Source organism: Chinchilla lanigera, unplaced genomic scaffold, assembly GCF_000276665.1.
Source record: "Chinchilla lanigera isolate Chin_1 unplaced genomic scaffold, ChiLan1.0 scaffold00008, whole genome shotgun sequence".
In the NCBI taxonomy this organism is placed as follows: domain Eukaryota; kingdom Metazoa; phylum Chordata; class Mammalia; order Rodentia; family Chinchillidae; genus Chinchilla; species Chinchilla lanigera.
The window spans coordinates 36,972,898-36,984,856 of NW_004955409.1; the positions used below are offsets into that span (position 1 = coordinate 36,972,898).

An 11,959-nucleotide genomic window follows, 5' to 3' on the forward strand; every position below is an offset into this window, starting at 1 on the left:
TCGAAGCCCGCCGCCAGCCCGATGGCCGCGCCCCTAGTGGCCCGTGGCGCCACCCCGGCCTCCTCTCGCCAACTTGGGCGAGTTTGAAAAGGGCCTGACCGCCCGCCCGGTGCTCGCTCCTCCTCCCCCGCAGCAGGTCCAGCCACAGGGCCCCGGCCGTGCCGCCTGCAACCCGGAGCGCTGCTCTCTGGCGCGGCCCCCGGGCAGGGAGGGTTGGCCCCAAACTCGCCCGTCCAGCCCAGCCGCCCGGACCGCCTCTCGGCCTCCGGGCTGCCCTGAGCGGCTGGGTAGGCGTCGAGCAAGCCCCAGCGCGCACAGCCTCCCCGCGCGTCGCAGACCGTGGAGGGGCGCTTTCGGCGCGCCCGGGCCAGCGGGCCTCTGCAGCCTGGGACAGCGGCTCGGCCCGGCCAGGCGGTGGGGACTGCGGAGCGCGCCCCTTGGAAGAGGGCCCGCAGCGACGCCCCGGCCCGGCCCTCCCCGCTCCTCCTCCCGCCTGGCCAAGCTGCCTCCCATTTGGGAAGTTTTGTGGGTTTCTTTCTCCTCCGACCTCGGCGGAGACCCCTGCGAGAGCGCCACAGCCGAGGGCAGCCTCCTCGCCTGCAGGCCGCGAGCCATGGTGCCGGGCAGCCTCGGCTGAAGACAGCGAGCCCGAGCCTGGCCTGAAGCAGGAGATGCTGGAAGCCGAGGCCATGGCCATTGCCACGTCGGTGAGTCCGCCGGGGAGAGGAGGCTCCCGGGCACGGACCTCCCCAGCCTGCCCCGCTCTCCTGTCGCTTTTATTTATGCTTTCTCATTGTCTCTGTCCGCGACCCCTTTCTTCTCCAAGAGGCTGTACCCTCATCGCACTTTTGTCTCCTCTCTGCCTCGCACTCCCCATCGCCCGCTCCTTCTGGTTCTGGGCTCGCCCCTCCCCCTCCCCCTTCTCTTTCTTCCTAGAGGCTGCGGCTGGATGGAGGGGAGGGGGCAAGTGTAGCCCCAGCCCTATCTGCTCTTTTCTGGGCGGGAACAGAGGGCTGCTGGTGGCCGGCAGGGGCTTCTCTCTGGAGGCTCCAAGGACCAGGCGGCCCAGGGAAAACGGGATGCCAAAGAACCTCAGGAGGCCCATCTCCTGAAGGGAATGGAGGAGAGGGGCAACTACAGCAAAGGAGGGCGATCAGGCAGGGGAAAGAGTACAGAAGGGGGAGGGGAGGTGATGTCAGCCCGCCCCAGGCCACTTTCCAGGGACTGGGGACAAAGGGAGGAGACAGCTGGCACATGGGACTGTGGGCGGAGACCTCCCAGGGAGCGAAGCGGTCCACTGCCACCCCCAGTAAGCCAGTGTTCCTTCCCTCACAAGTCAGCTGGGCCTGTAGAGGGGAATGGACTGGATGACCACACCCTCATCAGTCCTTCTATCAGCAGCTGCACCTGAGTTCCTGCAACTGCCAGGCCTGGAGCTTTGGCCCCACTGGACAGAATTCACACCTACTGCAGGGAGGAGCCCTCAGCAGCCCCCTCTGCTCCCTGCCCTGCACTGTCTGTGGTCTGAATCCAGGCAACTATGTCTTTCCACCTTTCTTAGCCCTGGCCAGGGGTGGGATTTGGCTTTCTGCCCTGGCCCCAGGCCTCCAGGAAGGAGATTGTGAAGGTAGACAGAAAGTCATGGAGCTACCCAACTCCATTCCCTTTGACGAACATTTGGTTTTTGCTCTGTCTCAGACCACACTCCTTGTAGTTCCTTGGTACGCATGGTGGCTAGAAGCCCCGAGCCCAGTGGGCAGAGGGGAGGTTCTCTGGCGCTGGAGTACTTCTGGGGGTAATCTGACAGCACTGCTGGCTCAGGACTCTGCCAGTCACCTCTCAGCTTTGTAGTCCTGGGAGGTAGTTTTTTTTAGTGGGGAGATGTGATATTTATGCTAACCAAATTCACAGGATCCTAATATAGGTAATTCTAATTTTATTTTGCACTTACTACACCTGGCCCTGTGCTAAGCTTTGCCATGGTGTTTTGATGCATTATCTCATAAACTTTCATGAGAAAGTTTGTGAGGACACTATTATCCAAAAATAGACATTTGAATATAGCTATGAATTTCTACAAAGAAGTAAATTGAGGCTCATGGAATTTCAAACAACTTGCCCAGACATACCCAGTGAAAATGGAACAGAACAAGAACTCAACCCCAGGTCTATCTTCCTCTAGTACTTTGACTTAAATCCCTTAGATCTAAAACACTAATGTCCGGGGTGGGGGGGATGCAAAGCCAACCAGGAAGTCGTGTTACCTGTTTACCATATTTTCTTTCTGTGAGACAATATCCTTTAGAAGCCACAATATAATCAGAAAATAGTTCGATGAGTTTGGAAAGTGGCAAGGAATCTGTTTCTTGTTAAAACCTGTCTCCCGGCAGAAAAAAACAGCTAAGTCACCATGCACTCCGTCCCGCTGACTGAGCAGGCAGCCTAGCTGAAGTCTTTGGCTTGAGATATTTCGCTGAATTATCCACATGGTTACTGGACAGTAGTGCCTGGCTAGTTGCTCTCACACTTCTGTGCAAGCCACACCACCTAGGATCAGCTGGACCAACTATATGTCATCGGCCAAAGCACTAACCTCTCTGTCCCAGTTTCCCTTCCAAAATGAAGATAACAGGGGCTGGGGATTTAGCTCAGCGGCAAAGCGCCTGCCTGGCAAGCGCAAGGTTGTGAGTTTGGTTCCCGGTACCGGAGAAAAAAAAAAAACAAAATGAAGATAACAATGGTGCCTTCCCCGTTAGATTGTGAGAATTAGAGATGATATAAATGCAAAGATTTGCATGATATCTGGAAACATCATTTTGGTGCACTTGGCACCTGTGATCGTTACCTGAGCATGTGGCCCTCAATGTAAAAAAGCTTAAGTGCTCCACGAGGTAGTGGAAACAGGATAATGGTTTCCTCCATTTGTCCGCCAGCCCCCTCCATACACATACACTAGAGCAGTGATGGTGACCCCTTAGAGCTTTCAGGGAGAACAGAGCCAGCTGCAGTACGCATGCCGCAGGTTCGCCGCCACTGCACTAGGCCGTACACTTTTCTCCATGGACCCTCAGCCTCTCCTGGTAGAACATTATTTGCTCAGGCTGAGAATAAAACATTGCTTCAGTTTCTGTTTCCTTTCTTACTATGCTTAGGAGCTCTGGACAAAGCTTCTTCCCTTGGAACACAGCTGCTTAATCTAGCCTTTTGCTTATGAGGGGTAGTAACAGGGAAACAGGGAAGGAAAGAAGAGTGTATGAAATGTTGCAGCAATGCCCTATGTACGTTGGGAGAAATTAATCCAACAAATGTGTATGAGGATCAGTTTGGGTGGGGCCCTCTTGCTCATATTGCAGGGGGGTAGGAATATAGCAGTCCCTGTTCTCTTGGGGCTTAAAGTGCAGGGAAGAAACTGATGATAAAGGTATTATGACAGGAGCAATGGGTAGAGACAGACAGGGAGAATGGGGTGGGAGAAGAAAGGAAAAGCCCCCTCTGAGGAGGAGACATTTAAGCAGAAGGATAAAGGGGATGATCAGACAGATTTGGGAGTAGGGAAAATAGCAAGTACAAAGGCCCTGAAGCCAAAATGAGCTCCTTCCAAGAACGGAAAGGCGAGCACAGGAGATGCGGCTGGAGGCAAGGCAAGGCCGAAAGGAGCAGCCAAGTCAGGAGTGAGATTTTTCAGCTTGAAGGGAATGGGTGGCTCGACAGGACCTGCAGTGCCTAAAGACCCTTACCCTCACCACCAGGCCCAGCTGGCCCGGGCACTGTACGACAACACCGCCGAGTCTCCCCAGGAGCTGTCCTTCCGCCGAGGGGATGTTCTACGGGTCCTGCAGAGGGAGGGCGCTGGCGGACTGGATGGCTGGTGCCTCTGCTCCCTGCATGGCCAGCAGGGCATTGTGCCCGCCAACAGAGTGAAGCTCCTCCCTGTTGGCCCAGCGCCTAAACCCAGCCTCTCCCTGGCACCCCCCACCCAGCCTGGCTCACCATACCCAGTCCTGGAGCGTGGCAATGAGGAGCAAGAGGTGAGCACTGGACTCTCCCCAACCCCAAGCCAGGAGAGCCTGTGTCCTTCCCTGGGGCCCTGTAGCAAGGCAGACAGGATCCTCAGGGCTGTGGCTTTTCATTTGCTGTGTTGGCTGAAGCCATCTGCCACCCTCTTCTCAGCTTGGTGTCCCTGTCAGCACGGGGTGGAAGGCCTCTAAGCTTCTCCGAGTCTGATGTCATCTGGTTCATCGGCTCCCTACTCCTGACGCACCCACCTGTTTTAACCCTCTAGGTGTATGTGGTGCCACCACCAGCTCGGCCCTGTCCTGCCACAGGATCTCTGTCTGGTTCCTGCCCACCCTCCTTTGATCCCATCTACAAGGTCCCTAGAGGCAATGGAACCCAGCCTGGAGATGCCCTGGAGGTGAGGGCTGGAGGCCAGTGCGGATGTTGGATGAGAAGGGGTCCACTGCTAAGCTGAAGGGTAACTCACTGATCTCTCTCTAGGTCTATGATGTGCCCTCCACTGCCCTGCGGACTCCCTCCAGTGACCCCTACGACTCCCCAGCCTCTTTTTCCCGGCCTCTGGCTCAGGTTGCCCCTCAGCCTCCCGGAGAGGATGATGCTACCTACGATGTGCCTCTGGCCCCAAAGCTGCCCACAGAGCTGGAGCCAGATCTGGAGTGGGAAGGGGGCCGGGAACCAGGGCCACCCCTCTATGCTGCCCCCTCCAACCTGAAGCGGGCATCAGCCGTCCTCAACCTGTATGAAGCACCCGAGGAACTTACAAATGGAGAGGGCGGGGACACTGACGAGGGCATCTATGATGTGCCCCTGTTGGGGCCCGAGGCACCCCCTTCTCCGGAGCCTCCAGGAGCCTCAGCCTCCAGTGACCTGGACACTCTGGCTGGGCTTCTGCCCAGAAGCCCCCCACCCCCACACAGGCCACGGCTGCCCTCCGCTGAAAGCCTATCCCGTCGCCCTCTGCCTGCCCTGCCTGTCCCTGAGGCTCCCAGCCCTTCTCCGGCTCCCTCTCCTGCCCCAGGCCGCAAGGGCAGTATCCAAGACCGGCCTCTACCCCCACCCCCACCGCACCTTCCTGGCTATGGGGGCCTCAAGGTGGAGGGGAATCCAGAGAACAGAGAGGCGGAGGACGACCCAGCAGGACCGCACAATGAGTATGAAGGCATCCCAGTGGCCGAGGAGTACGACTACGTCCACCTGAAGGTGAGCTCCCTCCCTGGCAGCCCCACAGGGAGCCTGCCAGAAATGCACCAGGAGAATCAAGGGGAAGATCTCCGAGCCTCCCTCTTCCCCTCCACCCTGCAGCCGATGACCTTCAGGCATGCCACTTGTGATAGTGCCACACTCTCCCCTAAACCCACCCCAGGGCCCCCAGAGCTATCTTATACTTGGAGTCAAGGGACTGCAACCTCTGGTGACACCCTCAGGAAGGAAGGGGTACTGGGGAGGGGCAGAAAGACCAGGAGGCTACCCACCCTGACTCTTGACCCCTGCACTGAGACCTGCGCCCCTCTGCAGGGCATGGATAAAGCTCAGGAATCTAGACCCCTGGATAAAGCCTTTCCAGAAGATCCTGAACCACTGCAGACTGGGTTGCCGGAGCGTCAGGTAGGCCTGGCGGAGGGGGTGGCGGAGGGGGGCTAGGGAAGGAGTATTCTTCGCCAGACCTTGAGAGAAACAGGTTAGGACGAGGGTAAGAGTTTACCTGAAGCAGGGAGAGGAGTGAGACTCCAACAGGAAGGCACTGGAACTTGAAAAAGGTTATGAGGAATTTAGAAAGAGAGGAAAGAATGTGTTGGGGCAGAGTCAGAAAGCCGTCAGCCAGGGGAGCAGAAAGTTTCTGGACGGTGGGTCACAGCTGGGCCAGGTGACTTCTAAGCCTCCTTTCAACTGAACAACTCCTTCCAATTATGAATTCCTGGGTTCCTAAGAGACCCAGCTCCTAATCCCAGATCCACCACTAAGACGCCACTGGTTTCAAAGCAATCAGTTAATCTCTCCAGGCCGCAGGAAACTGAGGTAGTTTCCTGACCCAGCATAGAATGAACATAACACAATAGCTACCTTTCACCAAGTGAAACTGCCAGAGCCTGTGCCAGGCACACTGCATGCATCAGCATCAAGCACAATTGCTGCGAAGGCCACACGGTTCTTACCAGGTGCCCTGCACTGTGCCAGGCCCTTTCCCTGCGTTATCTCGGTGTCCATACTAGAATTGTACTGCCCTGGCCAGGCATGGTGGTGCACCCTTGTAATCCCAGCACTTGGGAGGCTGAGGCAGGAGGATCACCTTGAGTTTGAGGCCAGTCTGGGCTACATAGAGAGTTTAAGGGCAGGCTAATTTACACAGTGAGATCCTGTGTCAAAAAAAAAACCCTGCACTTTCCTGTAGAGTTGCCACCTGTGACCGTAGAGCCCTCGAGATGTGGCTGGTCTGAAATGAAATGTTCTCTAAATATAAAAGACACATTAGGGGGCTGGGGATTTAGCTCAGTGGCAAAGCACCTGCCTGGCAAGCACAAGGTCATGAGTTCAGTTCCCGGTACCGGAGAAAAACCAGGAAAAAAAAAAAAAAAAAAAGACACATTAGATTTTGCAGACTAAATATGAAAATTCATACTGATTATATGTGGAAACGATCAACTTTTATATTTAGAGTTAATTAAAATATTTCTTTTTACTTAACGTGGCTACTAAAAAATTTAAAATTCCACAAGTAGTTTACATTGTTTTTATTGGGCAGTGCAGTACTCGAGTCCCTATTTTGTCATTTGGTTTTGTTTTTTTTGTTCATCTGTCACTGTGCTGGAGATGGACTCAGGGGCTTCAGCATGCTAAGCAAGTGCTCTACCACTGCCTGTAGCCTAGGCCTAGACTCCATATGCTTTGACATAAGGAACCAAAGAATTTCAGACTTATCTGAAGTCAAATTTGGCTGGGCATGGTGGCGCATGCCTATAATCCCAGCACTCGGGAGGCTGAGGCAGGAGCATCATTGCGAGTTCAAGGCCAGCCTGGGCTACAAAGTGAGCTCAAGGCCAGCCTGAAAAATGAAGTCAAGTTTGATGCAATTGGAACGCAGATCTATCTGACATGCACTCTGGACGCTTCCCTGCCATTCAAGAATCTAAACTTTCTGGTGGGCCAAAGGGTCTGCCCTCACAAATAAAGGGAAGGAGAGTGGAGGGAAGAAGAGGCCCTGACAGCATGTTCCCACCACCTCCTCTTGTTCCTCAGGAAGCCCCTTCCCCAGGGGAGCCGCTGGTCCTGTCCACCAGAGACCAACAGCTCTTGCACTTCTATGCAGGACAGTGCCAGAGCCACTACGCGGCGCTGCAGGCGGCTGTGGCGACCCTCACATCCAGCACCCAGGCCAGCCAGCCCCCGCGCCTCTTCGTGCCCCACGGCAAGCGGGTGGTGGTGACTGCTCACCGCCTCGTGTTCGTTGGGGACACCCTGGGCCGGCTGGCATCTTCTGCTCCTCTGCGAGCACAGGTGGGGGCTGCAGGCACGGCACTGGGCCAGGCCTTGCAGGCCACTGTGCTGGCTGTCAAGGGGGCAGCGCTGGGCTATCCCTCTGGCCCTGCGGTTCAGGAGATGGCGCGATGCGTGGCAGAACTATCAGGGCAGGCCCTGCAGTTCACCACCTTGCTCACCAGCCTGGCCCCCTGAGCGTGCATTGGCACAGCCTTCCCTTCCTTCCCTGCCTGCCAGAGCCACTCTCAATCCTTGGGTGGTCCAGGGCTCTGTTTTAGGAAGGGGAGGCCTGTCTCCCCTTCTCCGCCTTTCCGGTCATCTCAGCCTCTCACAGGCGTCTTCTCCCCTTTCCCACTGCTTTTTGTACGAGCCATTTTATATAAATTATTTATATTTAATGTTATTGCCTGCTTTGTTGGGGCAGGAAGGAACTGGACTTTCCTATCCAGCCTCTGGTGGGGGTCACGGTGGTGCCTTCCACCTCTGAAAGTTTGGTGCACAGAGAATCGAGGTTATCCCGCTCCTTGGCTCCAGAACATCAGCACCACACTGGTTATAATCGGGAGGACAGCGACCTGAGCATTGCCCAGAATGTGGAGGTCTGGGGACACCCGAGGGCTCCTTCCCTCAGAAGGTTGGAGAGCTGGGCCCTGGGCATGGGCATCCACCTCAATAAAGCCCGAGTTCTCATTCCCTGGCTTGATTCTTGGGAGCCTGTGGGGGGTGGAGGTGTCACTGTGTCCACGGAACACACTGTGAAGAGAAATTTTGCTTCTTTCTTCAACAACCAACGACTGGACCGATTGTCAGCTCCCTGTGACAGGCAAGGCAGAATTCTAAAGGTCCATAGTGACTGTGTCCCATGTACCTATGTCCAAGTGGGCTGGACATCAACAACTCAGTTAAATGTGTTTAAAAAAATAATAAGCTGACCAGACTGGGCAGTAGTTGGTGATGGAAATCTACGGGGTAATGTGAAGAGACTCACTGAGCAAGGAGAGACCAGGGAAGAAGATTTTAGCCAGAAAAATTGGGAGTGGATGCCAGAGCTCGCCCTGGAAGATGAGAACCAAAAATAGTCTGGGATTGGTGCTGCAGGCAGGCAGGCAGATTGCTGACTTGGGGCTTCCCTCCGAGACTTCATCGTCAGACGATGTTGTTAGAGAGATGCAGTTGTGGTAAGAGATTGGCTATATAGGAGCCTCAGAGGTCCCCCAACTAGAGACTCATGCTCAGCTTCGTATCCCAGGCCAGCCCTGGAAACCACTACTGGCTGGCCTGATACCCTCTTCTGCAGGTGACTCTAGGAGAATCTGACCCCTTCCACCCCACACCCCATGCTTCCTATTGATCACTCTCCTCGACAAGAGGAGCTGAGGTAGCAGGCGAGCACAATGGATTCAAGTCCATAGTCCTCAGGACTTTGGTGAAAGTGAGGGACCGTAGCCTATATGAAGGATCACTCAGCCATTTACAAGGGAAGAAGTCAGCCACAGACCGAGACTGAGGCTCTGCTTTCCCAAAAATCTGGCATGGTGACCTGGTCAGGGACACCTCAAATTCTGATCACAGTCTTAGCATCTTGACACCCCTATGCATGTGTCTCCATTTTGGGCTCCTTTCTCATTTCACTCTCAAGGGGGAAATTTCAAGATTCTAGGGCAAGAACAATCACCCCTATGTGTTGAAGGCCATCTTCCATTTTCCAGACAGAATTTCAAGACATAAGCCTGAACCGAGAGTGGTGGCATACACCTGTAATCCCAGCTACCTGGGAAGTTGAGGCAGAAGGATCACAACTTCAAGGCCAACCTGAGCAATGTAGGGACACCTTGTCTCAAAAAACAAAAAGAGCTAAGGATGCAAGTCAGCGGTAAAGCTCCCCTGAGTCGTTGGTAAGATCCCAGTACTGAGAGAGGGAGAGGGAAAGAAGGGGCCTGGAACTGGGGTCAGGTTTCAAGCCTCGGGTAGGTCCCGTGTGTGTGTGTGTGTGTGTGTGTGTGTGTGTGTGTGTGTGTGTGTGTGTGTGTGTGTGTAAGTCATGCCAGTCTCTGAGTCCTGTCTTAGCGTTAATGTGATAATGATCATAATAGTCTTACAAAGTTGTGAGACTTTTACAAGAAAATGGGTGTGAATGGTCTAGGACCAGATAAAATTAAAGAACTATTACTTCTCCAGGTGTGGTGCATGCCTGTAATCCCAGCACTAGAGAGGCTGAGGCAGGAGGATTGCTGTGAGTTTGAGGCCAGAGTGAGTTCAAGACCAGCCTGAACTGCATAGTGATACCCCGTCTCAAAGAAGACAAAAAAAAAAAGATCTATTACTCCAAAACAAGCAGAAGATACAGGCAAATAAATTCCCAAGGAGTGCTGGCTGTGATCGTAGTAATTCTAGAAGAGACACTCAAAGAAGTTGGAGGAGGGAAGGTGCTAGGAAGCTGACGCACTGAGAAAGAAGGGCTTCCTGTATTTGGGGAGTTTCTGAACCAAGGAGACAAGTTATTGAAGGTGAAATTCAGTAGTGAGAAAGGGAAATGACTCCCTCACTGGCACTTACAGGACATTCCTTTCCAGCCCTTACCTGAGATTCAAAAATAAAGTGTCCATCAAGCACCAGATCTCTTAGATAAATGCATCTCTAGCTAATGAACATGAACCCAATGATCTAATTAAAAAACAGTTTATGGTTGAAGGGTCTGGGTGAGACCAAGATTGTGTGTTTCTAACAACCTCTCAAGTGATACGGATGCTGTTCATCCATCAACCACACGGAGTAGCAACTGTAGGGGTTAGAGAAGGCTTAGCTGAAGCTGAAGGTGAACACAATTTGACTAGAAGGACTTCTAGGCATAGAAACCAGCTTGTGCAAAGGTCCTGTGGTGTGGAAAATACTGAAAGAAAAACCCAAGTGGCTGGACAGTAGAGCGCCTGGGGGAAGAAGTGAAATGGAACTTCGGAGAGCATGTGATCAGGCATCCAGCACCATGTGCAAGTCTAGAATACTTACCGTGGAGCAGGTAATTAAGCAAGAAAGGGACACAGTCCGACCTGCATTCTGAAAAGATCACTCCATCTGCACTGTGCGTGACCGATGAGGAAGGGAGCAAAAGCAAAGTGGATGTGGACAGAACACCAGCCAGGGATTAGGAGGCTACACTAGCGTGTGCAAGTGGTGGAAGACAGCCACAGATTATCTGCAAACTATATACGAAATGACATGGACAGGGTGCTGTAAAGGGTCTGGCATAAGGGAGAGGGAATTCCAAGGGTTGTCACATGAGTACCTGGCCATAGCTTCCTCCTACCCTGCTGAAGGAAACAGGAGGAGGTAACCAGGTTACGGGAGGGGAAAGCATGAGTTTAGTCCTAGTCACCCTGAACTTGAAGTCCCTGCAAGACATCCAGAGTAAGAGGTCCAGCAAGGGGTGCTTGGTGAACCCGAGCTCAGAAAACAGTGGGAGCTGGAAATGCCAAGCTGGGGCTCAGACGTGCATTGTTCATTGGTGGCGTTGAGCTGTGAGCAGGATGAGACACCAAGGTGGAGACAAGAGGGAAATGAGGGAGGGCCTCAGACCAAGTCCTGAGCACTGCAGACACAGCCTGATGGCAGGGAAGAGGAGGCTGTGCCTGCCATGGAAAAAGGAGCAGGAGAAAGGAAGCCAGGGAATGTGGGATTTAGCAGCTCAGGAAGTGTTGAAGTCAGGGGTGGCCAACAGTGCCAAACACTGTTGAGAAAATGATGGCGACTGAACCAGCACGGGGGTGTGGAAGCCCAGAGAAGGCAGCTCCTTGTGGCGGTCTGCGGCAGAACAGGGCTAAGCCTCCATATGCAGAAGCGCATAGCTGCCTGCCTCCCGAAAGTAACCTCCAAGGAGGTGTGGTTGGCCCTGTTATCCCCAAAGCCCAACGCAAGGCCTGGGGCATAGTAGGCACTTAATAAATGCTAGAGAGGAACCTCTGGCGCCCGCCTCGGCTACCTACTATCCTTCAGCCTTTTCTCCCTTTTTACCGCAATGCCTTGCAAAACCAGAAGACGACAGAGCCCCCAGCCCCTCCTCCCCTGGGCCCCGGCCCCCCTTCCTCTCTCTGACGAAGAGTCTGGACCGAAGGCTCTGCTGACGTGGGAAGGGGAGGAGAGTCTGGAGGAAGGGGAGGGGAAAGCGGCGCAGAGAACGCAGAGACCGAGGAGGCGCCCGCGGCCGCAGAGCTGCAGAGCGGGGTCTCTTTGGCCTCTCGGTGTCCGGGCTCCGGCCGCGCAGCTGGGCCAGAGGACAGCGCATCCTTTCGGTGCGGGCCAGCAGGGCCCTTGCGGTCGGCAAGCTGGCTCCCCGCGTGGCCACCGGGACCCCCGAGCCCAATGGCGGGGGCGGCAGCAAAATCGACAGCACCGTAGAGATCACCACCGGCTCTAACGGAGTAAGTGCCCGCGCCCCCAGGGGGCGACGCCACCAGCTCCGCCCGCGCCCCCC

At 54.6% G+C, this 11,959-nt stretch overlaps 2 protein-coding genes across 3 annotated transcripts in view; both read left to right on the top strand.

Annotated features, from left to right (window-relative positions):
- The first annotated feature begins 624 nt into the window (after window positions 1-624).
- Window positions 625-8,182, top strand: Efs (embryonal Fyn-associated substrate). Of its 2 annotated transcripts, none has more exons than XM_005377079.2 (6): window positions 625-707; window positions 3,750-4,028; window positions 4,283-4,414; window positions 4,498-5,217; window positions 5,533-5,622; window positions 7,252-8,182. In XM_005377079.2, exons 1-6 carry the CDS (start codon window positions 672-674, stop codon window positions 7,684-7,686), a joined length of 1,692 nt encoding a protein of 563 aa, XP_005377136.1. In that variant the 5' UTR covers window positions 625-671; the 3' UTR covers window positions 7,687-8,182. The 2 variants fall into 2 exon arrangements, with proteins under 2 accessions (XP_005377136.1, XP_005377138.1); XM_005377081.2 differs by having other exon boundaries at window positions 7,322-7,534.
- A 3,047-nt stretch (window positions 8,183-11,229) lies between these two features.
- The window catches only part of LOC106147692 (solute carrier family 22 member 17-like), a 4,397-nt gene continuing 3,667 nt past the window's right edge, over window positions 11,230-11,959 (top strand). The window contains exons 1-2 of the mRNA XM_013510240.1: window positions 11,230-11,415; window positions 11,619-11,906. Of these exons, the coding sequence (XP_013365694.1) occupies window positions 11,230-11,415; window positions 11,619-11,906 (474 nt within the window). The remainder of the gene's footprint in view (window positions 11,416-11,618; window positions 11,907-11,959) is intronic.